Here is a 27,951-nt window from a genome sequence, read left to right as displayed (position 1 = left end):
CCTCATCCCATGGTAGAAAGAACCTTGCTACCCGACAGAGAGACAGGTATATTGCAACAGGCAGTTGAAGCTGTGGGTTAGGTTGGGCCTGAACTCCACCCCATTAAAAGACAGTTTCCAACATCTTCTAGTCACATAAATAGGCAATAGAAATAATGCTATCAAAATCACAAGTGAATGAGTTGTTCTCCACTGATCCACATGTTCAGGACCAGCAGAATACATGTGGATTTAATGCTATAAGTTACACAAGAATTATCAGCTGCAGGTTGCATGGGTACAGTACAATCAATTTCAGTTAACTTCTCCAAAATATGCCTTAACTTGCTATTCTAAAGAATTTTCAGTTTTTTAAATACATGACAATGTTGGAAAAAAACACAAAGTATTTCAGAGAAAATATCCTGTATTTTAAGCACAAATCAGGATTTAAATACATAAATATTCAGAAAACATTCTAACCTCTGTTAAATGTTTTTTAAATAATTGTATTGGAACAAAATGAAATTATTTGAGAAACAATTATGCAAAATAGTCCAAATGTCAAGCTAGAATTTACCTAAAGCTGATTGGTATGGCAATCCTTTTGCCCAAAAATTGTAAATAGTTCTGCTTTGATAGAAATATATCCGGAACTATGACATGCATGCCTTTCACAAAATAGTGTTACATCTTCATGGTAACAGTGCTGTGCTGAAGTGATTGAATTACTGGTCAGTATACTTTTGTTCAGCCAATATACCTAGGCTGACTTCAAATTCATATTTCTTTATAGTTTAGGACCAAGACATTGGTAGAATGCCTATGCAATTCTAACTGGCCAACCTCCAAATATCTGCCACTAATGATAAACAACCAAATTCCAACTTCATGATAAAAATAAATTTTACTTATGAGATTGTATCATCATTCTGAAACATAAGCATTTTGTTAACTCACTGCTGTAAGGCATCAACACTAGCCACTACACAGTCAAGTATTAATCCAGTGCAATGCAATAGGTGCCAAACAGCACACTTCTTTAAGTGTATATGCTTGTCCATGCCTCTGGTTGCATTTCAAGGATAAGATTACTTTAAAAAAAAACACATACACACCTACCAAAAGACGCCACTTTGTAAACTGTTATTGACTGGATGTTGGTCAAACAAAGGACACTATAAAACAAAAACTTACTATAAATAATTTGAATCTTGGTATCCCACGTTCACAGGCTTGGCTGCTGGCTGTTTATTTTAATGACTTGAATGTTTGATACATCCAAAGTCAATTTTGCAGCTTATAATGTCTTTCCAAATAAAAAGGCATCACATTTTAAAATAACACGGAACACATTACTATGTGAATTTCCTGAATAGAAGTCAGAGGTGTGGCACAACCAGGGGTCATCAATCTTCAGCAGCTGCTACAGTTGTTGCTGACTTTATATTCTCTCGGACGGATGCTGATAGTTCTTCAGTCTCATTTGTCTTGTTTATTACCCACTCTATAGCTTTGCAGCCCTGAATGAGAACATAGATAAAGGAATTAAGCAGAAATTAAGGCTAAAAGGTGCTGATAAATGAATACAAACATCTCCACTGCTGAGAGAATTAGTGGAATATGTTCTGTTAACTCTAAAGGGGAATATTGCAACCTCTCTCATTTTGTAAGCATGAATTACAGATCCTAAATCATACAGAGGGCAATTACCTTGTTACTCCAGGAGAAATGAGCAAAATAATATAAATGCCTGTTTCAAAATTGCTATTCATTATGGGGAAATGTGATTATCCATTATTGGATAATTAATTAAACAGAGTGTGATTGAATAAGTAAATGATGCAGTTCAAAGGGATCCAAGAACATTTTAAAGCATAAATCACCAAAAGGTTAGTGTGCAGGTATAGGAACTATAAGTAAGGCTAATATTTTTTTACAATATTAACACAGAGTAGCTTTGATATAGCTTTGCAGGGCAGTGTGAGAGACTGAAACTGAAGTACTGCACATAGATTTGGATCCATATTTAAGAAATAATACACCACTGCAGGAAAGTATATCATTCCTTAAATACAGAACAAAAACTGCTTTGAAAAGATTGATGAAAGTTGATGGATATGGTGTTGTAATTATACAATAGTTTAGAATAGCGAGTGGCGATCTTGTTTAAATATTTAAGATTGTTAAGACATATTTCTCCATGGGTATCATCTAGGCATTCAGAATAAGGAGTCAAATCACAAACAAGACAGAATCTGTTGATGCTGGAAATCCAAACAACAGACAAAATGCTGGAGGAACTCAGCAGGCCAGGCAGCATCTGTGGAAAAGAGTACAGTCGACGTTTCAGGCTGAGACCGTCTGGCAGGACTTTTTTCCATAGATGCTGCCTGCCCTGCTGAGTTCCTCCAGCATTTTGTGTGCTGCCAAAATAAGGAGCATCTATTTAGGATGGACGAAGAAAATGTTCTTCTGAGGGTCGTGAATCTCAGATATTCTCTGTCCAGGAGCACATTAGAATCAAATGGTGGCTGACAAGAGAATCAAAGGGTATAGGGAGCAAATGGGAAAGTAATGTTGAGACTTAGGTTGGATCAGGATCAGCCATGAACTGACTGAATGGAGGAATGCATTCCAAGGGTTGATTGGCCTATTCATGCTCTTGTTTTCTACATCCTTATATAATTCTGGATTCCAGAATTAGTACTGTTCCTGCTGCCTGTCCTGTTCCTTTTTGTTGTCTATGCACAAATAAAAAGTATTGCTGCTTGTTGTCTATGCACAAATAGGAAGTATTCCTATATGTTGTCTATGCACAAATAGAAAGTATTCCTATATGTTGTCTATGCACAAATAGAAAGTATTCCTGTTTGTTGTCCATGCACAAATAGAAAGTATTCCTGTTTATTGTCTATGTGCATACTTATCAAAGAACGACTTATAAAATTACATCTGCACTTTTTTGAAGCAAATCACTAATTTATATTCAACTTGAAAGACCAACTTTGCACAGTATAAAGAATCTACAATGGATGCACACAAATGAGTTAAAATGCAAGGCATCTTTCAACTAATTGTGGCCATTACACATAGAACCCAAGAGACAGATTAACACAGATATACTTGAGTTATTCTTCAATGCTTGGCTTCTCTACCAAATGAAGAAACAAGTTTTTCTCAGTAAAAAAAAATGACTCCTTAGCTACAGTACATAATAGCAGAACAGTTTCAGATTACATGCCTAGAATGGTCTGGAGGGTACACAGGCTGGAGGAAAGATAACTATATAATCTGGAAAACAAAGGTTGAATTACAACAATTAAAAATAAAGACAGGTCAAGTTTCACAATGGAATACCAGTACACAAATGATATTTCTGTCATGCACCTGCAGAACAGAAATATTATCAAAACAAATCGCTTACTAAAATTAAAAGCTAATATGAATCATTTCAATTTGTTTTTGTAATATTCATCTGTTGTTACTCACAAAATGCATAGATAAGTATATTTTGGCATGCAAAACAAGTATCATCCCATGGATAACTTTAAAAAATAATGGATATAAACAGTAGAGCTATCTATTTTCCTATAGTCACAAAACTTTGTAAGAGATTCTCTTCAGTAATTACTTTGATTACCAAAAGGCAAAACAGTAGAATATATCTGCACGTCATCAATCTTAAGTTGAAGCATGCCTTAAGTTGAAGTTAAAGAACCAATGAAGTTCATAAAGTATGCAAGTATACTTCATACTTTCTTGTAGGCAAGAAAGAGGTGGGCTGAAAGGGCCTGTTTCTGTCCTGTATGATTCTGTGAAATCAAACTTTCTATCATCCTACATTCAGGAGTCAAGGTAGGCAAAAAAGCCAAAGGGGCAGGAGTCTAAAACTACAGCTCATTCTTCAAATTAGGAAACCAAAGAAATGAGGGTGGCAGAAACTAGAACTCATTTGCCATGAATAATTGACGCTGAAGCCCATAGATATAATGTTTAATGTATGCTCAAAATTCAGCTTTTCAAACTTTAGTTAACTTTAATTCAGCTCAATTAACTTTAGTTAATTTTAAATTCAAGATTGATTTTCTAAAGCAGCTATGTGGAAGATTGAAGTTAATAATCACCTGTGATTTCATTGATAAATTAGCCACTATGGTCTAAACAGTCCACTCTTAATCATTTGTTCCAGAAATTCATTCAAGGTCAGATCAAATGAAACAAATTACATTTCAGGCCTCACTCTCTCTTCCTCGAGTTAAAAAATAACCCTCAATATTCAAAGTACACAATGCAGTTGACAGAACTCTCAAAAAACTGTAACAATTTGTACTAAACTAAGACCTTGTTTAGTATTTTAAAGATTTTAATTTTATATCAACTTATCATTGTAAAATATATCTAATGCTTCAAACAGAGCAAACAAGGTGTCTTTCATAAGGAGTGGCCACTAACGGATACCACTCAAAGACCCAAAACCCTGAAATTCTCCTGCTTCTCTATCAAAATTCACCCAAGACAAATCACATTATCTTTTTAAGTACCAGAGGATAGATGCTATAATCAATGCATCTTTGGGAAAAACACAACACATGTGTAAAATTTATACAGCTGAAAGATTAAATATTTGAATTTTTTTAATGACAAGATAGCACACTTTCTAAATTATAGCTAGCTATAAAGATAACAAACATGCGGTCCATGCCACACAAACAAGAGCCCATTACATGCAATAAAACATTAGACTAGTTGGTATTTCAATAAATAGTTACCACAGGTTAATGCAAATTGCAGAAGTGTAAGCTGTTAGTTAACACTTTCAGAGTTTTGAATTATCCACTCAATAGCATCCCACCCCTAAAGTAACACAGAAAAGGCATGTCATACAGAGGCATACAGAGTTTGTAGTATTCTCACCATACAACATAAAATCTTTTTTGTATTAATAGTAGGATAAAAACTAAAATTCTTCATACAGTCCTTTAATGGCAAGTTTTATCTTCACTGAAGGTATTCAGACAATGTTTATATTCTTTATTCAAAGTGTGGCCTTATGAGAGAAAGTTTTACAGATAAGGTTAACATCTACTGAAGTTTAGATGAGAGAAAGGAATCTTGATTAAAACATTCAAGATCCTGAGATACCTTCAAAAGATGTATGTGGAGAGAATTTTACGTCTTTAGGAGAATCTGCAGTCAGAGTTACTAAAGGATCAAATATTCAAGAGATATACATAGTCATATAATTTGTTAAAGAATTCTATGTATCTTTGGAAACATTTTTTTCCCTCAAAGGATGGTAGAAAATTTAAGGCAAAGAAAGATGCTTGACAGGCAAGGGGATAAAAAAAAAACTACTGGGGATATGAAGGAATGCAGAGTTGACGTTAAAATCAGATTAGCCATAATGTTATAGAATTAATTTTTCTACATGTAAAGTAATAATCATCCTGTATCCAAACAAATAAGTTGATTTGAATTCTACTCATTTATCCAAACATTCCAAGGTGGGTATCGGAATTCAATGCCAAAGGACAATAAAACAAAACTATTTACTGAATCATTAGATTAAGTTGATTCGTTAACTTAATGGTAATGATAGATTTTAGGACATTTCAATGGACTAGTCTGAGAGACAGTAACAGATAGGGAAGAAAGTAGTTCATTTTGTTAAGCTTTAGAGATAATACTCATGGAAGCCAAGTAGGTCTCTCAACTTTAAAGACACACAGTAAAATTAAACCAAAATAGGTTAATGGTGATGCACAAAACTGCATCGACTCAATACAACAACTCAAGCATAGATAAGAATGAGAGAGTAACAAAATTAACACAATTTAACACGATTCTTTGGTGAAGTCAAGATTAAATTTTAGGGCCTGAATGCTTAAAAAGTGTAATGTAAACTCCAGAGGATAGTATTGAGGAATGTTGCACTGCCTTTAGTATGAGATTTTTAACGATTTTCTCTCTCTAAATTGATGCAAAATACTTAATAAGAGTTCTTCATGAAGTACTGGTTAAAGTAAAAAAAAATCTTTATATTACTTTGCAACAGATACACCACAAAATTACTCCATTGATTGGACAATGCTTTAGAACAGAAGATGTGAAAGGCACTGGAATAGGAAAAGTCCATTTAGCCCCTTGGGCATGTTTGGTTAAGAAAAATCTTTGAATCTATACACGTACCTTTCCTGCATTAGCAGAAATGGTGTTGGCCATTAATCCTTCCAAATAGCTACTTAGAATAACTCCTTTTACAGTAATAATAGCTTCTTGGGTCAAAATGGTCCTGAAACAAAAAACAAGACCTAATCTTTCAGTTATATAACTTTCATTATATCCAAACACTCACATTTTAAAAGAGGAAGTAGATATATTTTTGAAAGATAAAAGAATTGAAGGATTTGGAGAACTGATACAGAAGAGATGAAGCCCAAAGCAGATCTGCCATGATTTTATTGAATGGAAGAACAGACTTGAGGTGGTTAAGTGGCCTATTCCTGGTAATGTATGTTTTTATATTCAAAGTGGCAACATTCTCCAATCCAACAAGTGTTGAAAACAAGACTTTTATTGTGATAGAGAATCTTATTCCCAAATTTGATTCTACTCTGTACACAATTTCTCCTAAACAGTTACTGCTATGTTATATCTTTGTCTTTTAACCTCCTTATCAGCAGGTAGACAACGGTGTTGGCTGTGTCGATCTGAAAAATCAAAGCCCTTAACTACTCAAATCCAAATCGACTAATTTGCAAAGAAAATCTGGATTGTGCACTGATTCTAACAGTGGATCTTAATTATCCACAATTATCATGGAATAAACTGGACAGCAATTTTTGGGGTATGTGCTGTTAATTAAATATCAACTTCCAAAATTTTGGTCAAAGATATCTTGTTCTTCTAGGATATACTGTTGTGCTAAATCACCAAGAGATTCAACACTGAAATCTTTATAGTTATCAAGTTGCGGCAATTAGCCATCAAAAACCTACTAAAAGCAAAAGAAGGAGACTAGTCATTTAAGTGTCTATGATTTTTTTAAGTGCGATCACCAATAATAAATGGCAAACAACCACTTTGGCTCTGAAAATTTACAAATATGGTGACTCATTCTTTCACAAATTCCTCACACTTCTTTCAATCCCATGCTTTCCTTTATCTTTATTTTCTTTCTAGTGCACAATTTAAATCTAACAAATACCTCCTAGTTTCCGTGCCCGATGACTAAGAAATTGTGCACTCAGTAAAGTTTCTTGAATCTGATTGTTTTCATGAACCTCATTGTTGCTTTTCCAAAATATCCAACAGAGGGCGCAGAACTGAATCAAGCAATTCAGAACCGTTTTCTCTAAATTCTTCAACGTCTCTAAGCAGTTGTCAGCAGAATGAATAATGATTGCTGCTTAGATGTAACTTGTATTGAGAGATATACCTGACATAACCACTCATAATCACTATATACCTGAAACATAATCACTATCTATACCTGAAATATAATCAATATGTATTAGCTATTTCCTATACTATGTAATCACTTCTCGGTACCGAATATTAATATGTATTATTTTCTAGACACATTTTGCTATGTGTTGTTTTCACTAGATACTTTGTACTCTTTTAGCTGCATATTATGGCACTTACAGAACACCTGGTTGTTTTGCAGCACTATTAGCTGAGATGTATCCCATGTATTACACTCAACCTTTGTTTAGTACGAGATAACGGTGGCGGACAGGATGCTGCGAGCAGGAATGTAATGTGAGGGAGGTTGTCTGGAAAACATAATCTTGGCCACGAATAAGGTCCCAATGCGAACGGGTGAAACATAATGGTGGTGCACCGCGGGCTAGGCAAAAGCGATTAATTAATTCATATATAAATGATATGCAATTAAAACTCAATTGGGTATGGCGATGAAACCGAAATGTAACTGAGGTAAGTAATTACTATAAAGAATGCTGTACACCGGAGCTCGGTGGGCTTTCGGTGACAAGTTCATTGATTGCCTCAGCCTTTGTTTGCAAATAAAGGTTTAATTTTCCTGAAGAATTGTCTGTGTCTCCAGGTCATTTCAAGTAACCACGACAAAATTGGCAACCACGGCAGGACCGGGAAGAGACCCGAGGAAAAGATTCGGCGGGTTGAAGCCGCTTCCCGGTCCCTCGGGAGCCCTTACAGAGCTAACAGAATTACGGGTGCACCCAGAAAAAGGTAAGCACTTTTTGTGACAATTTGGATTAAAATTCTGTTGGTTTTGGGGGTCTCGGGGACTCAGAAGTGTGTAGCAACTGCCGAACGGTTTCTCCAATCCAACGAATCTGGCAGAATTGAGGGTTTGACAGGAGGCTCAGAAGATTGATCGAGAACACTGCAGTGGGGATAAGTACGAATAAGGTAACAAGAAGTTGAGTAAAGAAAATTCCACGTGGTGTTGGTAAATCCCTGTGGATACCGCTTCGCACAAAGCGAAGGGCTGAACGGGCAGGGAGAGTGAAGAGAAACTTCTGTGAGTACTGCCCTAGGTTGAGGGCTGCTCGGGCAGAACGGAACAGAAGGTAAGAAGTATTTGATAAAGTGCTTAAACACTGGTAGAATAAACTGTAGGGCTGGGTGTAAAGATAAGATCGGGGAAGTATTTGAACTGTGAGACTTTTAAGAAATAGTACCTAAGAAAAGGAAAAAATAACATGGCGGAGGAAAAAGGAACAGGAGTAGACATACTGTGCAAGAAATTCCCGGTAAGTAGAGGTGAGATTACTGCAATTTCAGAGAAATGGGAAAAAAGAACTAAACACCTGCACACGAAATGGCCAAAAGAAGGGATATTCGATGTAAGCTTGTGTGAAGAGATGGAAGCACTAATTAAAAATCATAAACCAAACGATAGGTCCAAGAAAAGGGAGGAAAGGAGAGAGCAGGAGATGGAAGTATTGAAACTTTTTACGATGGAGGGAGAGAGATTGAGGAAGACAGGCAGGATATTGATTATAAACAAAAAAGATAAAAGGAAACAGGAAATACAGTCGGGTGATGGAGAGGAAAAACCTAACAGAAGCCCGGCTTCAGCTCCATACCCAGATCTGAAAGAAGTAGAAAGACCCCCTCCCTATAATGAGTAGGGAACACCCAAACAATGTCCCATGATATCAGGAACAGTAAGCCTGCAGGGGGAAGTAGAGGTCTGGGACCCAAAGGAGGAAAAAAGAAAGCATGAGAAGGTGAGAGAGGTGCTGAGGAACGAGATAGAGGGAGAAAAGATAAAGATAGAACAGGAAAGAAGGGAGATGGAAAGAGAAGTGGAAAAGCTACAGCAGCTGAGAGAGAAGAGGGATTATGAGGAATATCGGTTATACTGTAGAGACAGACAGATTAGAAGAGAACAGGAATCATCTAGACAGCAAGAACGGAGTGAGTTAAGAGGAAGTTGGAGAAAGGTAGGAGACGAGAGTTTGGAGGAAGTACGAGAGAGGACGGAGAGGCAGAAATTGGAGATGAAAGAGGAGACTAGAGGAGATAAGGAAGAAGGTATACCCCAAGGAGGTATGAGTGGCACCCAGTAGAAATAGGGTCAGCAATAGATGAAGAATCAGGTGAGGCAGGAAGCTTGATTACATGGAACAGGGAGGAGGAAATGCTGCCACTGCTGGTAAAGGGATCAGGACAAGTACAGTATATCCCTTGGGGATCCCAGGACCTGGAAGGGCTGAAAAATACTCTGCCTAGTCTGCACAAGGGGGCAGGAAAGTGGATTAGGGCCTTTGAGGAGGAAACAACGGGACGATTGTTGGCTATGGGAGATTTGAAGGCACTGCTGATAAGGTTGATGGGAACTTCCAAGCTGAAAGAACTGATGGAAATTGCTGGCTTACAAAATGTGGACAGCCCACAAACTGATGGGGCCAATTTTGATCCAGTGAGACAGAGGGTATGGCAGGCCCTCAGGAAGCTTTATCCACCCACAGTAGACCCCAAAGCCTTAAAGGGGGAACTACTGGGAGACACTGAAAACCCAGCAGCCTATTTAGAAAACCAGTTGAAAAGATGGAGACTGGAGACTGAGCAAGAGGTGGAAAATAGCTTGTTTCTGAACTCACTGTTCCGACAGAGCATTTTGGATGCAATGCCTCCACAGGTCAAGTCTAAATTGGAGGAAGTGGTTGGGCTGTCATCACTGACCCCACGAGCATTCAGCCATCACGTAGTCCACACGGTGGAGAAATATCGGAGAGACAAACGAAAGCTGGCTGAGCAGCAAGAAGTGGTGCAGCGAAAGCTATTGCAAATGCAGCTCGAAGAACTGAAAAAGGACAAAGAAAAAAGCAAAAAGATGCTGCCAGCCATCACTAGTGTGAGTACAGCCATTACACTATTAGATGGGGGAACCGGTCATTCTGTCAGTCAAGGGCCAGAAAACCCCATGCCAATAATGAATGTCTTCGGAGGAACATTTCCACAGAAGCCCTATTGGGGACAGAGTAAATTTAAGCAACAGCCCAGACAGGACTGGAACTCCCAAGGAGGGGGACAGAGGAGTTATGGGCAGAGAGGACTAGTGAGGAGACAGGGGGAAAGAGAGATAGAAAGATTATGCTGGGGATGCAACCAGCCTGGACACATGAAGAGAGACTGCCCATTTAAACCATGGCCTGTCTCGTATCAGCAGGAGCCGATGGCAAGGGAACCACAGTTTGGCCACATACCCGCTCCTGGGGGTCCGAGCGGACCTGTAAACCCCTATGCAAAGTATTAGGGGTGCCCCGAGAACTCAAGTGGGAAGGGACATTACCCAATGATAACAAGGGAGGCAGAGGAGGAACCTATGGTTCAGGTTATGTTAGAAGGGCAACTGACACCAATGATGATAGATGCTGGAGCCACGTACACTTGCGTACAGCCACAGTAAGCCCTTCACCTTCCCATGTCAGGAAAGTTTATTAAGACGGTAGGGTTCTCGGGGAAAACACAGTTGACACAGTACATGGCTCCAGTGCATTTGAAAATGGGAAATAAAGGAATTGTTTTACCAGTACTAGTATCTAAAGGAACTCTGATTAATTTGTTAGGCAGAGATGCTCTATTGAAACTGGAATTAAAATTAGAATGCACCAGAAATGGGTTAAGTGTGGAAAGAGCAAGGGCTCAATTAATAGTGCGAGAAGATAAGAGAGCCAATGTTTTTTGGATAGGGGACATAGAAGATCAGATCTGGGATACCTGGGAAAAGTGGAAACAAGGTGTGCAGCCCATATTACCTGAGGCTGTAGCGCCCAAATCTGAGTTACATTGTACTGTAATTTTCAATGAGGATCAGAATAAGGAGGTAGAGAGGAGATGGAACATGAGGACAGATATTTGACAACACCTAAAAGGGGAAGCCATAGTAATTGGGAAGCAGGGGGCAGCCCTGCAAGTCAGGTGGAATACCTTCTTGAAAGAATGGTACAGGATACCGGAAGCTGTACCCCATATAACCCTGCTGGTAAATGAGGGATACCAGTCTAAAGACTTGGGACCTCTAGTAAAGCAGGTAAGCACCGTAACTATTTGGAGAAAGGTTATGCCTGAGGTATGGATATCCGGAGACAACAACTACATTAAAATAGGGGTAAACATAGTTATGACAGGAACTATGAAGGAAGTTGAAGTAACTCCTCAGCCACATATGCCGTTGTTGGGGAAGGCAAGGGGTCAGCAGAAAAATAAAATATTGGACAAGTTGCCATCTATTCTGTGGTCGCAACATGACACGGACGTGGGGAAAATAAAAACAGCCAGTCCAGTGGAGGTAAGGTTAAAGAAAGGAACAGTTCCACCTAGGAGACCACAATATCCCTTAAGACCGGAAGCAGAGGAAGGTATAGCGCCGACAATACAGGGACTGTTAGCGGCAGGAGTGCTTAAGAGAGTAAACAGCCCCTGCAATACTCCGCTGTAGCCTGTCCCAAAAGTGGACAGGTCTAAATGGAGACTGGTACATGACTTTCGAGCAGTGAATGAGGTAGTGGAGGATTTGGCAGCAGTGGTCCCGAATCCACACACACTGCTGACTAATATCCCGCCAGAAGCGAGCTACTTTTCAGTAATTGATTTGTGTTCGGCTTTCTTCAGCATTCCCCTAGCCGAACAGTGTCAGTATTTGTTTGCATTTACATACAGAGGCAGCCAGTACACCTACACTAGAATGCCACAAGGATTTAAGCGTTCACCACATGTTTTTAATAAAGTATTGAAGGAAGATTTGGATGGCATTTCACTGGAAAGTACACTGATACAGTATGTGGATGATTTGTTGATTTGCTCTGAAAGTGAAGAGCAGTGTGAATGGGATACTGTGATACTTTTAGAGAAACTGGCGTATGGAGGACATAAAGTATCTAGGAAAAAGCTGCAATTTTGTAAGCAGCAGGTGGAATATTTAGGAAGGATGGTATCTAAAGGCGTAAAGGCAGTAGCGCTGAGTCAGATTGAGGCGATACCGAATGCTCCAAAGCCCCAAACAGTAGGGCAGATGATGACGTTTTTAGGAATGACAGGATATAGCTCAGATTGGATTGGAGAATATGCTGAGATTGTAGCACCACTGAGGAAGATAATGAAGGAAGCAGGCCATACCAATTTGAGAACTAGCCTGCAGTGGAATGAGGAGGCAGAGATAGCTTTCAATACTATTAAGCAGGAATTGCAGTCAGCCCCAGCATTAGCATTGCCTGACTATGAAAAGGTTTTCCATTTGTATGTATCTAATTGACGGGAAGGCTATGCCGCAGCAGTGCTGACACAAGTGACAGGTACAGGGAAAGCGAAGCAGCCAATAGCGTACTACAGTGCAAAACTGGACGAAGTGGCCCAGGGCTATCCACCTTGTTATCAGGGATTGGCGTATGCGTATGAGAAGGCATCATCTGTAACTTTGGGTTATCCTGTGATACTGTACACACACAAGGTAGCAGAATTGCTGGATAGAGGGAAACCTGTGTTAACACCAGTCAGGACAGCAGCGTATCAGATGCTGTTGACATTTCTGGATGAAACCGTACAAAGATGTACCACCAGCAACAAAGCCGATTATGTCCCTTTGAGCTGCGAAGGAGAACCCCATGATTGTGTAGGGAAAACGATGACATTTGCCAAGCTGAGAGCAGATTTACGGTCAGAGCCACTACAGGATTCAGATAAAAAGGTTCTGTTTGTAGATGGTTCTTGTTATAGGGATTATGATGGAAATCATGCAGGATTCTCAATAGTACAGCAGGACCAGTCAAGCTTTAAGATCATCAGAGTGGAAGCTTGTCCACAACCGTGCTCCGCCCAATTAGCAGAACTCAAGGCTTTAACAGCAGCATGTGAGATGACGGAAGGTGAGAAAGTAGACATTTACACTGATTCGGCATATGCCCATGGGGTGTGTCATCTGTTTGGGGCAGTGTGGAAACAGAGAGGTTTCAGGAAAAGTAGTGGAGACCCCATTCAACATTGTCAGCAAATTTCAGATTTAATAAAAGCACTTATGAAACCCCAAGCACTGGCTATAGTGAAATGCCAGGCATACAAGAAATGGAATGGTATGATAACTAAAGGAAATCAAGCTGCAGATGAAGCAGCCAGGAAAACGTCTGGGTGTACATCAGTTATTATTGCATCCCAGGTACGCCTAGAGCCGGAACCCATGCTAGAGGACCTGGTTGAAATGCAAGGTAGGGCAACGTTGGCAGAACAGACAATGTGGAAGCAAAGGGGGACCAAACAAAACTCAGAAGGCCTGTGGAGCCCGGAGGATGGTTTGTGGGTAGCACCTACTCCTTTGTTGACTATCCTAATTTCAGAAGCATGTGGAGTGGACCATTGTGCAAGGGGGGAAGTAATAAGGAAAATAAAAAAGGATGGTTTCTGGTCGCCTTACTTACAGGCTTCAGTAGACTATATTTTAGCACAGTGTGAGGTTTGTGCACAGAATAACGTTCGAAAGGGGATTACAACCCCAATAGGTCACATACCCGTGCCTGAAGGACCCTTTCGACATCTGGTGGTGGTGGTCGACTACATTGATATGATAAAGACGGTAAGAGGGAAAAGATATATTCTGGTGGTAATTGACAGGTTCAGCAGCTGAGTAGAGGCAGTACCCTCGAAAGATCAAGGGGCAGGAACAGTGGTAAAGTTCCTAACAAATGAAGTGATCCCAAGATTTGGAATACCTACGGAGATTAGCTCCGATAACGGTTCGGCCTTCATCCAAAGGGTGGTCAAATTGGTATTACAAGTACTGAGAATAAAACAAAGGTTTGGATGTGTGTACCACCCACAATCACAGGGCATGGTGGAAAGAATCAATGGCACTCTGAAGGCCAAGCTGAACAAAATTTGTGCAGAGACTAGACTAAATAGGGTTGATGCATTACCGTTAGCATTAATGAGTTACCGTACGCAGGCTAATCGAGTAACATGCTTGACACCACATGAAATGCTAACTGGAAGGCCCATGCCAGTGCCCCAATGGAGAGGACCATATAAGGGACCCAGTTTAGAGCAATTAGAACTTGAACTAAGACAATATATGCGGCAATTAACTATGATACATCAGTCTATTTATACACAGGAAAAACAGAAAGTGCCGGAGACGGTCCAAAAGGAAGGACCAATCCAACCGGGAGATCAGGTCTACGTGCGAGCGTTTCAAAGGAAGTGGAACGAACCAAGAAGGGAAGGGCCTTTCACGGTAATCAAGGCATCACCCACGGCGGTTCAAGTGGAAGGGCACTCCACTTGGTATCATCTCAACCACTGCACCAAGGCAGTTCCGCAGGTACAGTCAGAGGCGGAACCCGAGGTAAGTGGTGAGGAGGAGCAGACTGCAGAGACTAGCCAGGAGGAACAAGAAGCCGACACTGCAGCACAGGAATTTGACCAGGTGGTAAGGGAGGTCTTTGGTAATTCTGATGACTCTGGGGATGAAGTTTGGGATAGTAGTATTCCTCCAGATAATGGGGATGGTTTGGGTGCAATCAGTTTTGCCCCACAGAAAAACACACCTGCCTACTATAGCGCAGATTTGGAAACCATCAACATGGAGGATATGGCATGGGAATGATGTAACCCTGGGAAACTCGGGAGCACGCAGTAAGAGAAGTAGCACACACACCGTTTTGTCACGACAAGAGAACACATGGTACCAATGGGCAATGTATACAGCAAGCACGATGGAAAGACAGAATTGCTACCTGTGCTCAAAGGCAAACCCTGCGCAGCATGTAGTCCCCAGGCCTTATAATTCTTCCACTTGTGCGCAGTGGCGTCGGGAACACGGAGCGATGTGAGCAACGATGTCCTGGTCCAGTCAGTGCTAGGGCTTGTTACATGAGGATTTGTGTTAACCCTGATCCCTGTTATAGAAACTGTCTGAACAATGCACCCATGTGCCCATATTGGTGTATGCTATATCAGGCGTCCTCGCATTTTGACCAAAACAAGCTTGCCTATCACTGTAATTATAGTAGACCCTGGGCTATAAATAAAAGGAGCCAAACACCTATGCAGGAACAATTTATGATGCAGGGTCATCTGAATTATGAATGCTTCATGCAGGTGGGCACTCGCCCGGTTGGCCATTTCCAAGGCAACTGCACTCAGATGTGGGATGTCACCCCAGGTAAAAAACACATAATGGGTACCCCTCCTCCTGAGGGAGCATTGGACTCTCAGACTATCCCAATAGCAGACACTTGGTGGCTGTGTGGACAGAAAGGAGGTCTGAGATCTACGCTCCCCCTCAATTGGCCAGGAACATGTACGCGTGTCATGCTGCTTCAGGATGTTATAATGTCCCCTGAAGTACAGTCCAGCACTAACTTCCCTGAGCAGCGGACACTGCAACGGCGGAAGAGAAAATATGAACCTAACCCGACAATCCAGATTGACAGTATAGGACAGCTGAGAGGTATACCTAACGAATTCAAGGCGCGGAATGAGATTGCTGCAGGCTGGGAAGCTCTCGTACCTGTGATAGGGGTAAGCAAAAATGTTGAATGGATAAATTATATATACTACAATCAACAGAGGTTCATCAACTACACTGATGATGCACTGAAGGCCTTAGGGCAATAGCTGGATGCAACTAGCAGGATGGTGTGGCAAAACAGACAGGTACTGGATTGGCTTTTGGCAGAAAAAGGGGGGGTGTGTGTGATGTTTGGAGATCAATGCTGCACTTTCATACCGAACAATACTAGCCCAGAAGGGTCTTTCACCAGAGCAATGAATAAATTAAAGAATTTGCGGAAGGAGGTCAAACAGAATGCAGGATTTGGGCATCAGTGGTTTGACTGCTTAGAAAGCAAACTAGGGGGATGGGGTGCATGGCTGACTAAATTGGCAGTGACTGCAGGCATTGTGCTGATAAGTTGTGCATTTATTCTGTGCTGTTTTCTTCCATGTATCAAGACTTTGATAATGCGTGCGACAGCAAAACAATTCCCGATGCTCCTGGAAATTGTTGAATCTGAACCTAGACAAGGAGAAAAGCCGATGATGTACTGTTACAGTCTGCACGATGCACCAAGCGGAATGGAAGGTGTTAATGATGTGGACACTAGTCTGTAAGGGTGTCTGAGTCTTTTTTCCTGTCTCAGCTACGGAGGGACAGGTTTTTGGCTCAACAGCCTAGGTTAACACAGAAGGAGATCATTTTGAGCTCCAAGTATGGAAATTGTAGTTGACCCAAATTTGGGATTAAAATGTTGAACTTTATTTTGGCTTTGGTGCACGGCCTCTGAGTGTTCTCTTTCCGTGTGAGACCCTGTGGGTCTCAAAGGGGGGATTATATTGAGAAAAATACCTGACATAACCACTCATAATCACTATATACCTGAAACATAATCACTATCTATACCTGAAATATAATCACTATGTATTAGCTATTTCCTATACTATGTAATCACTTCTCGGTACCGAATATTAATATGTATTATTTTCTAGACACATTTTGCTATGTGTTGTTTTCACTAGATACTTTGTACTCTTTTAGCTGCATATTATGGCACTAACAGAACACCTGGTTGTTTTGCAGCACTATTAGCTGAGATGTATCCCATGTATTACACTCAACCTTTGTTTAGTACGAGATAACGGTGGCGGACAGGATGCTGCGAGCAGGAATGTAATGTGAGGGAGGTTGTCTGGAAAACATAATCTTGGCTACGAATAAGGTCCCAATGCGAACGGGTGAAACATAATGGTGGTGCACCGCGGGCTAGGCAAAAGCGATTAATTAATTCATATATAAATGATATGCAATTAAAACTCAATTGGGTATGGCGATGAAACCGAAATGTAACTGAGGTAAGTAATTACTATAAAGAATGCTGTACACCGGAGCTCGGTGGGCTTTTGGTGACAAGTTCATTGATTGCCTCAGCCTTTGTTTGCAAATAAAGGTTTAATTTTCTTGAAGAATTGTCTGTGTCTCCAGGTCATTTCAAGGAACCACGACACTTGCAAGATACTGATATTGCATGTAAAACCAAAGACATTATTAAAATCCAAACACAACTCACTTTTCTGGATTCTCAGGATGAGGTCGATAGATCAATCTTTCATCTACTGACACTAAATTTGTAAGAGTTATCTGCAATAAAATAAAATAGGATTAATATTATATATTTTCAATCATAAAACCTCAATTACTTTTAGCAGCAAATGTACAGCTTGTGCACAAACAACTAAAAGTTTTGTTCAAATGTGGATGCATCTGCTTAAACTTTAAAGAATTACTGCTTAAAAAGCTAGCTAGTGCCAAGACTGAAGTTAATGTAGAACATAGAACAGTAGAGCACAGGAAGCCATGATGTGCTACACGAATTAAACCAATGATTTTTACTAATCTAATCCTCCTTTTCCACACGTTGACCATTTCTTTCCCTTCTCTCTATATTCATGCGTCAATCTAAAAGTCTAGTAAATGCTCCTACAATATCTGCCTGCACCAGCACCTCTGGCAGTGCAGTCCAGGCCCCCACCATTCTGTGTAAATAAAAAAAAAACTTGCCTTGCACACCTCCTTTGTGCTTTCTTTAAGGATCCACACAGTCTTTAAGGAGTTAGTATGGTCTCCCCATCACTGTGTGGGTTTCCTCCCACAGACCAAAGATGGACAGGTTGGTAGGTTAATTAGTCATTGTAAATTGCCCTGTGATTAGGCTAGGGTTAAATTGGGGTTTAATGCGTGACATAGCTTGAAGGGCCAGAAGCCTATTCCGCACTGTACTTCGATGAATGAATAATAAATAAATAATGTTAAGAGAAATGGGTACCAGTATGGTAGCCTATTCATTACAACACAAGGGCATTACTGCATGAACTCCTTGGGGAAGGATCCCTGGTAGAATTATCTTCAACTTTTTCATAAATTACATTACATTACTTGAGAGTGGCAATATTCCCTGAAGATTTTACAGTAACAACTTCAGTAATAACAAGTCCAATGATATTGAAATAATCTACAGATGGATTAAGTCAAGGCTAAGCTGAAAAAATTACTGCTGACATCTCCACCCGAGCAGTCAGCTGTTTACCAAATTGCAATCAGGGAGATGCTACAAGTCCATCAACACCAGGTTTACATGTCATCTTTGAAGCTTCTTTTCTGTAGCTATCCTGCTTCTCAACAAATCTCACTCAGGTATAGTACTTCAGCTGTCCCTGCACAACATCTATTAAATGGTCCTCCGTGCTCTCCTTGATCTGTTGATATGTTCACATTTCTTTAAGTTTGATTGATGTTTGCGCATGTGACCATTCTGCTAATTGTTGATTGCTCATTACTATTTTGCATTATTGTCTTGTAAAGTGTTGTTCTGCTATGGTATTTTCTTGTGCTTTGTGCTCAGCACTGAACCACAATCAATGCTGGTATGTGTCACATACTGGCAATAAAGTGATTCTGATTCTGAGAAATGGCTGAAAATATTCATAACCAACAAACGATCCAACCACTGGTGGCCCACAGCAGTTTATGTTTGAAATTAATTTACTTACATTAGAAGAACAAAGTTCCATAGTTCGTTCAACTGGATCAACAACAGAATGTTCTTTAATGTATGTTGTGGTCCTGTTTGTACCCAGAATCTAACAAAAAATATATTATAAAAGATTACCATATGAATCAACTCACTGGGGCATTAATTGAGATTCAAATTCTGCAAAATGTCAAATTCCCTCAATCTAAAATAAAAATGTAAAAGAAGCAAAGAGAGCAAACAGCAATTGACTTCACATGAGACATCGCAATCATTTTTAATACATAATGTAATTAGAGCAATGTACATATTTTATACAATATTGCAGCAATGATGGAGCAATTTCTCTGCAATTTTGACATTTATAATGCAAGAAAATGCAGGAAATTATTGTTTTCAGTAGGAAGAAAAATAAAGTTAATGGAGAAACTGTTCTTTCTGTACAGATCTGCCTAACTTATCAAGAATTTCCAGAAATATGATTTTATTTCCAGCTTCCATTGCCTGCAATTTTTAATTACTTCCCAACAGCCACATTTAAAATCTGTTTGAAAAGCAGGTTAGGTACTTTTGATTTTACAGCAAGCCAGGGACATTCTAATTATTTTAATTGATCTATGCTACAAGTATAAAGAAATGTTGCATTTAAGGTAAAAGCCTGCAGAAAAATAACAAAATGCCATGATAGGTGAGTTTAGTTACATGTAAGTTTATACTAAGTGTTAGCAATCTCTCGTCATGGAAATCTGACATCTTGCTAAGATTTTCTACTATCATTTTTCTCCAAGTTCTCAGCCTTTGCATCCTTTTCATCACCTCCACTGATTTCCCCAAGTTAGACACACCTTCAAAAAAATTTTAATAGATGAGTTAATACAACTTCCTCTTCATAATAAAATGCACAATTAATATGAATTTAAGTGTTTTGATAGCACATCCTTTATTGAGGATCCAGAGTTATACTAACTACTGTTGTCAGGCTAACAGGTATCTTCCCATTTTCTCTCTGCTTCCTTAAAAAGTGAGGCCGCGTATATTATCCTCTAATTTACAAGAATCATTCCTGGATCTATAGAGTTCTGCTAGAAATCTCAGAGCATCCACCACCTCTGTACACATCTCTTTCAAAAGTCTGAAGTGCAAATTATCAGGTTCTTGTGACTTATCAGCTTTCAGATTTGTTATCTTCTCTAGCAGTACCTCTTTTATTTTCTCATCTGAACTGTACCCTTATTTCTTCAAAAATTACGATCTTTTAGTATTTTGTTCACCAAAGCCAAACAATAATAGTACTTAATAAATTAAGTGCCATTTTCTCATTTCCTGTTATAAATCCACCACCTATATAAGAGGCCCCCATTTCTTGTTGCTACTGTTTTTCTTTTAACTAATAGACACTTTTAACACTGATAAAGATATTTTTATTGGCTTTTTATTAAGTTTACTCTAATGTTTGAGTTTCCCCTTCAATTTCATGGCCATACTTTGTCAAATTTAAAATGTTCCCAGTCTTCAGGATTTCTACCTTTCCTGGCTACTTTAAGTCTCTAAGATCTAATACCATACTTATTTTCTCTGCAATCTGCAGATGGACCATATTTTCAGATGATATTTTGACAAATGGAAGGAATTTTCTGTTTATAAATGTATTACTTTGTTAAATGCAGACACAAGAAAGACTACATTTGCTGGAAATCTGCAGCAACATACAAAATGCTGGAAGAACTCAGTAGGTCAGGCAGCAACTATGGAGGGAAATGGAGGATTGATATTTTGGTTAGAGAACCATTATCAGAACATTTTTAAGTGCTAGCCGCTCCTTGCCTTTTATCATACCCTTTAATAGTTTGCCAGTCCATCACAGGGAACTTGTCCTCATGCCTTCATAGTTCTCAGTTCAGATTGAACAAACATCACTTTTAAAACTGATAATTTTAATTATAATTACTCGCCAAGTCTAGAGCAAACCTGTCAGTCCCATTCTCCCCTGTATCACATGCACATTGACTCATACAGTGAAAGGCATAGTTTTCTCTCACATGCTTACCTACTTCACCAATTCTACTTTCACTGACCTACAAAAGGGGCAATCTACAGTAACCAATTAACTTACCAGCATGTCTTTGTGACAAATGGGGAAACTGAAGTGTGTGTTCACAGAGAGAACATACAAACTCTATACAGACAGCACCCAAGGTCAGAAACCATGGGTTTCAAATGTTAAAACTAATTGAATTGACAGATCTGTCACTGTATCAAACTTTATTGATAGCTTTTTTTCAGTTTAATATTTACTTCAGAAGGAGCAACTGTGCCAATTCTCCAGAAGTCTGTACATTCATATAAGTAAACATTTTGTTTTTTAAAACCTCCTATTAATTTTGGACATACAATACTAAAAAAAGGGGTCAAGATTAAAGATACAAAATGTTGCTCACATACAGTCATAACAATGCTGGGGATTCCCCATTCTGTACAAAGCAGGCGTTGGCTATGCAGTCTCCCTCGAGTATCAAGGTTTCTCTCCAGCACATCCACTCCAACTACATTGGGGTTCATGGGGTTAGGATATTTTCGCATTGCAGCTTTGATGACCGTCTCCCATGGATGGCTAAAACGCATCACGAGAAAACCAAAATTTCAAGTAAAAGCAAATATTTCATCAAATATTACTGAGATCACTGTGCCACATAAAACAATTTGATGTCATTGAAGGGTTAATGGCTTCTCCCTGCATTGCATAATTCAAAGTTTAAAAAAGTTTAAATCCATCATAAAAATCAATAATAATCTAAAATGCATGAACAAGTACTTCTAATTTTTTAAATCTCAAGGAAAAAAGACGTAAAATACACTACAGCTTAGAAATCAACTACAAAGATAGCAAGTTGTTTAACTCTAGGAGAAATTGAGATTTCCTTTCTTTATACCAAAATCTATTCCTCATGAGTTCACAATCAAGTAACATTTTCTCCAACATTTATACCAAATGAATAGACAATGTTGTGAGCCACATGACTTATTGTGATACATCACAACAGGGCAAGGTCATGCAGGAGTCTGAAAACTAAAAAAAAACATTGTTGGACTGGAAGTCATTATCAGTCACAAAGACAGTGCTAATGTCTGCAGTGTTTTGTGAGAGCGAGAACAAAGATCATGGGATTTTGCTTGAGAACAATTTCATGGTGGCGAGGAGAGTTGGACTAGTCAATTCCTAAGGTAATCAAGGCATGAATGAAGAGTTGAGCATTAGATGAACTGAGAGAGGAATAGAGCCAGGTGAGATTACAGATGTTGAACAAACACGAGGAAATCTGCAGATGCTGGAAATTCGAACAACACAGACGAAGGGTCTCGGCTCAAAACGTCGACAGTGCTTCTTCCTATAGATGCTGCCTGGCCTGCTGTGTTCTACCAGCATTTTGTGTGTGTTGTTACAGATGTTGAAACAGGTGTTCTTGGTAATGAACCAAATATATCCTCAATAACACCTTTTTAAGTCAAGTATAGTTCCAAACCATCCAATTCAACTGGAACACTGGGCTCACAAAACAATTGCTTCTGTCTACTAAATATTTATCTGCTCTTTAAATACAAGACATATTGTGTAGTAAATACAACAGATGACCAGAGAAGTGGCAGCAAGTTCCATCTGGGTGTTATCAATAAATGTGGCATTGTTGCTCCAAAGAGCAGTACATGAGAAAAAGTGTTGATCTTCAGATAATGCTGTGTATCGTTTAGGTGTACTTGAGAGAGAACTGAAATTCAGTGAAATATCTGCATCTCAATATGTATTTCATGTGTCAGTCCTGAATATGAGCAGAAATCAGATGTGGAATTTGAGCTAGTAACTTTCGAAGAATAAGACTGGGCTAAATACAAAGTGGCTGAGATTCCAAGTTTGGATAACTTTGCCTCAACTGCAGCCCAAATCTATTTTCCCAAACACAAGTTTTATTATTGTAAATATTTCCCAAATGAATTAGCTGCAGCTGGGGAAGAGACACATTACAATTAACTTGCCTTTCAAATTAAGTTGTTGTTTTCCACTCACTCCAGTTTATGACAAATTATTGTTCAGCTCTTTGTCAAGACAGATCTCTTTATATCATGCAATACACTTTAGTATATGATTAGTTTATCATATATCATAAGGCGCGGTGAGATTCATTATCTGCATGAAGCTTAAAGAAGCTTCATAATAAATGCAACGACTACAACGAGGAGCATAAAACCACAAATGGCGCAAAGATTTGAGTGCAAATTAGATCTTAAACAGAATGTAAAATGGCCTATTTTGAGGTGAACATAACTATGGTAAAGATGAATAACGGTCGCTTCATAACCAAAGCCTGCATACTCCGACCTACACCAGCTTAATCAATAGGACAAGCCATCTATCTCTTCGCTGAGTCCACAGCAAAGTAAGGGTAAGAGACAGCAGGCGCCGGAATCGGGCAGACTCAAAGCGGGTCGATTCGCCTGTGTGGAGACACAATGTTGACACCCTGCATCAGTCCTTTGCCTCTCCAATGCTGCGTGACACGCTGAGTCTTCCACCCTCCTCTTACATCAAGGTGAGCACCGGACGCTTGCACCTCAGAATCCGGGACATCATCCTACCCCCTCCCCCCACTTTCGGGGCCGGCGGATCACCTGAACAAATGCTCCGAGCTCCAGATCCTCATGTCGTCGTTCTGCGGCCCCGGCAGCTGAAGCTGCGTCCGCCGACAGCCCTCAGAGATCGGCCCGGTCGGCGGCCTCCGTGATGACAAACGGCCCGTTAACCGGCGCCGGGCTCGAGCGGCTGCTCCTCTCCGGGGGGGATCGGCTCGGCTCGGCTGCTGCCATCCGTGGGAGCGCCCCCGCCTGCAGGCGTGTGCATGACAACGTGTGCGCGACGCCCTACAACGTCCACTCCCTACCTATAGTCTTCATCCACCATTACAGCTCCCCTCCTCCTTCACATTCAACCATTTCTCTTTCGGCGCTTCCCATTTTCTCCAAATTAGATGCGTAGCCAAGGGCCTGTATTTTCGTAGGTTTTCGTCAGTGCTGCTTCCTACACCCCATGCTGAGCCCGCCTATTTCATCAACTTCCACCCTGCCCTCAAATTTACTTGGTCCACCGCTCATATTGCTTTCCATCTCTGTCTCTGTCTCCACCTCTGGTTAGACTTCTTTTACAAACCTACTGACTCTCACGGCTATCTTGCCTATTCCTCTTTCCCACTTTGGCAATTGTAAAAAATGGTGCTTCCTTCTCTCAATTCCTCCGCCTTCAGCACATCTGTTCTCAGGATGAGGTTTTCCATTCCAGAACATCTGAGGTGACCTCTTTCTTTCAAAGGACGTGGTCTCCCTTCCACCACTGTCGAAGTTGCCCTCAGCCACATCTTCTCCATTTCCAGCACATCTTCCTGCCACCATAAGAGAGAGTTCCCCTCGCCTTTACCTACCACCCCACGAATCAACGTGTCCAGTACATCATTCTCGTTATTTCCGCCAGCACCAACAAGACACATCTTTCCCTCCCACCGAGCATCTCCCCCACCCCTTTCCGCAGGAATCGCTCTCTGCTTTTAGGTGTGACAGGTGCCACACTTGTCCCTATGCATCCTCCCGCATGTCTATTCAGAGCCCCAAACAGTCCTTCCAGGTGAGCAAGGCTTGCCGTGAGTCTGTGAGTCTGCCGGGGTTCCTGGTGTGGCATCTAAATCGGTGAGACCCGAAACAGATTAGGAGACCGCTTTATCCACCGCAAAAGTCAGGAACGCCCAGTGGCCATCTCCTACCTTCTTACTTCACCTGGCCTCACCTATCACCTGTCAGCTTGCACTCCTTCCCCTCCACCCATCTTCTTATTCTGCTTTCTGCCCTCTTCCTTTTCAGTCCTGATGCTGGGTCCCCGCTGTTCATTCCCCGGGCAAGTAGTCCCACCCACGGGTCCGCTGGTCAGCCACATTATTCCGCCCACAATCTGCTCAGCCAATCATCTCGTTCCCATAGTCCCGCCCACAGACTTGCCCAGCTTGAAGAAATCCGTGTTGGTACCTCCAGGCGGAATATGAGGTGTTTCTCCTCCAACCCAAATTTGGCCTCAGTATGGCAGTAGGAAAGACTATGTACAATTTAAAGGGTTAATTTTACTCCCCCTCTCTTTTTCCATTCTAATTTCCGGTCACCCTCACACCCTTGTCTCTATTCATTACCATTCCCCGCCAGAGGTTTCCCTCCACCTTCCCTTTCTTCCATGGTCCACTGTCCTCTCCTATTAGATTCCTTTTTCTTTAACCCTCTACCTCTCTCACCTATCTCCTCTCAGTTTCTTACTTCATTTCCCATCCCCGCCTCGTTCACCTTCCCATTTCATCCCCTCCCACGTTCCCCCTCACCTGGCCTCACCTCTCACCTGTCAGCCTGTACTCGTCCCCAACCCCACCTTCCTTGCCAGCCTTGATGAAGGGTCTCGGCCAGAAACGTCGATTGTTTATAGATGCTCGGTGACTTGCTGAGCTCCCCTGGCATTTTGTGTGTTGCTCAACATTTCCAGCATCTGCAGGATCTGTTGAGTTTACTCTTTTCAAGCACCGAGCCCATCAGCGCGCACCCAAGCCGCCTCGCCACGGCCGGAAGCGCGCACCCAAGCCGCCTCGCCACGGCCGGAAGCGCGCACCCCCCAGTGCACAGATGCGCGCGCCGGCCCATCACACGCTGATTGACGTTCGCGCCACGCCCACCCCCGCACCGTCGCGTCCCCAGTGACAATGGTCAGCGATATCTTTCAATTCTCCATCCCGACTATTGCAGGCCTTGGAATTGTTTCAGTTACAGGCAGCCATTAATATTTATAGCATAGGAATACCGAACGGTTTAAGCAGCATCTGAACTAACAATGAGTTAACGTTTTAGTTCGATGATTGTTCATCTGATTTCAACAAGTCAAGTCACTTTTTATTGTCATTTCGACCATCTCTACTGGTACAGTACACAGTATAAACGAGAACACGTTTTTCAGGACCATGGTGCTACATGAAACAATACAAAATCTACACTGAACTATGTAAAACAACACAAAAAAATCTACACTAGACTACAGACCTATCCAGGACTGCATAAAGTGCACAAAACAGTGCAGGCATTACAATAAATAATAAACAAGACAATAGGCGCAGTAGAGGGCAGTAAGTTGGTGTTAGTCCAGGCTCTGGGTATTGTGGAGTTTGATAGCTTGGGGGAAGAAACTGTTTCATAGTCTGGTCGTGAGAGCCTGAATGCTTCAGTGCCTTTTCCCAGATGGCAGGAGGGAGAAGAGTTTGTGTGAGGGGTGCGTGGGGTCCGTCATAATGCTGTTTGCTTTGCGGGTGCAGCGTGTAGTGTAAATGTCCGTGATGGTGGGAAGAGAGACCCCGACGATCTTCTCAGCTGACCTCAATATCCGCGGCAGGGTCTTGCGATCGAAGACGGTGCAATTTCCGAACCAGGCTGTGATGCAGCTGCTCAGGATGCTCTCAGTAGAACCCCTACCGAATGTGATGGGGGGAGCGGGGTGGGAGATGGACTTTCCTCAGCCTTCGCAGAAAGTAGAGATGCTGCTGGGCTTTCTTTGCTATGGAGCTGGTGTTGAGGGACCAGGTGAGATTCTCAACAGATCCTGCTCACAGCATCCAGCGTTTTAAATTGAGATTACTAGTGTTGTTTAAACACCCCTTCCCCCCACCCCCGGAGAAACTCAGCGACTCAGGCAGCATCCGTAAAGGCAGATTACAGATCCCGGTCCCGGCTGAGTTATTCCAGCAGTTCGATTTTTGTTTCGCTCAGTATCTGCTCCCTTTTGTGTCTCACTATTGTTCTGACAGTTCCTGTGAAAGGCAAAGAAGAGATACATACAAGTTCCCTTGCACCCCACGCGAGGAAGCCGCTATCAAGTAAATTTTGAAACTTAAAAAGACACCCTATTTCTGAACTCAGTAAACATCCATTATTTCAGTTTTTTGCCAATTTGTCTTTGATCAGTTAAGATCTTATTTCAAATAATCCTATTATGTTACTGATGAGAAAGGAGTCTTCGCCCAGAGGACTAACCCCGAAATTAGTAAATTAAAAATCTTACAAGCAGAAGTGTATAATGAAGGCCAGTGTTTGTTGGATAAACGCTAATTAGCCACGGCTCCAAGAACAGGTCCCATCTGAAAAGTCAACCGATATTTCGGATCTGGTGTTGATAAAACTGTAGAGTTCTTTTTTAAATGTTTTGATGTTTATTGCTGCACAGTTTTATAATTTCATTTATCTTCAATCTGTCGAATCCAGTCCGATGAACAAACGTCCGAAGAACTTATTAGTATGTGGGACTCCGGCAAGAGTTTCTGCAAAATAATCCACAGTGCTTTGTTGTTGGCTGCGCGAAACTCCTTTTCACAATTAGAAAAATCCCACACAACTTCGGTATTCCGGGAGAGCAATTCATTTGCCAATCCCAGGGAATCCACAAACTAAGAGAGAAAGTCGATTCATTTATTATGTATTTGCAATATCCAAAAATGATTAAACCATATTTACTCGAATTTAGATGCGTTTGTAATCTGCCTCACCTTATAACTCATTCCATATTTCAGCGTCACGTCCACAGTTTTGCTTAGTCCGATCACGTGCAGTGAACGACAGGTGACAATTATTGGCAATGGCCACTAAAATATTTGGTAGTTAGGCAAGTAGGATTCTAAATCGAAAATAGAAAGGAGAATCATAACAATACTGAAAAACAGTACAAAAAAACAAAAATTGAAGTATTTGCAAATACGGAAAAACAAAGTGGCGAGAAAGCCCATTTCAAAGTTTGGGCTTGAGTCAAAGTTACTTTGTTGAGTACTGGGGTTTATGATGAATCTATTGTGCGGGGTGAGAGGTGCGTCATGGCGCAATACGCATTAATATCGGTATCAAT

At 40.8% G+C, this 27,951-nt stretch overlaps 2 protein-coding genes across 9 annotated transcripts; one reads left to right on the top strand and one right to left on the bottom strand.

Annotated features, from left to right (window-relative positions):
- Nucleotides 1-178: 178 nt before the first annotated feature.
- prelid3a (PRELI domain containing 3A) lies at nucleotides 179-27,874 on the bottom strand. 8 transcript variants are annotated; one of them, XR_009513414.1, is made up of 8 exons: nucleotides 25,417-25,655; nucleotides 21,441-21,609; nucleotides 19,018-19,107; nucleotides 17,538-17,608; nucleotides 6,172-6,274; nucleotides 4,752-4,836; nucleotides 3,224-3,273; nucleotides 1,414-1,502 (listed from the first exon to the last, which is right to left on the bottom strand). XR_009513414.1 is itself a non-coding variant. In XM_059976469.1 (7 exons), the coding sequence occupies exons 3-7, from the start codon at nucleotides 21,576-21,578 to the stop codon at nucleotides 1,389-1,391; spliced, it is 516 nt and encodes a 171-aa protein (XP_059832452.1). In that variant the 5' UTR covers nucleotides 21,579-21,609; nucleotides 27,118-27,499; nucleotides 27,599-27,874; the 3' UTR covers nucleotides 179-1,388. The 8 variants fall into 8 exon arrangements, 7 of the variants coding, with proteins under 7 accessions (XP_059832452.1, XP_059832414.1, XP_059832428.1 ...); XM_059976469.1 differs by lacking the exons at nucleotides 3,224-3,273; nucleotides 4,752-4,836; nucleotides 25,417-25,655 and adding exons at nucleotides 27,118-27,499; nucleotides 27,599-27,874 and having other exon boundaries at nucleotides 179-1,502; XM_059976436.1 differs by lacking the exon at nucleotides 3,224-3,273 and having other exon boundaries at nucleotides 1,368-1,502.
- Nucleotides 8,676-16,111, top strand: LOC132394223 (uncharacterized). Its single transcript, XM_059970487.1, has 3 exons — nucleotides 8,676-8,726; nucleotides 10,094-10,336; nucleotides 14,585-16,111. The coding sequence occupies exons 1-3, from the start codon at nucleotides 8,676-8,678 to the stop codon at nucleotides 15,074-15,076; spliced, it is 786 nt and encodes a 261-aa protein (XP_059826470.1). The 3' UTR covers nucleotides 15,077-16,111.
- Nucleotides 27,875-27,951: the final 77 nt, after the last annotated feature.

The sequence above is a fragment of the Hypanus sabinus genome, chromosome 1 (assembly GCF_030144855.1).
Source record: "Hypanus sabinus isolate sHypSab1 chromosome 1, sHypSab1.hap1, whole genome shotgun sequence".
In the NCBI taxonomy this organism is placed as follows: Eukaryota; Metazoa; Chordata; class Chondrichthyes; order Myliobatiformes; family Dasyatidae; genus Hypanus; species Hypanus sabinus.
Note: the sequence above shows the minus strand (reverse complement) of the source record. Positions and strands in the feature narration are given on the sequence as shown.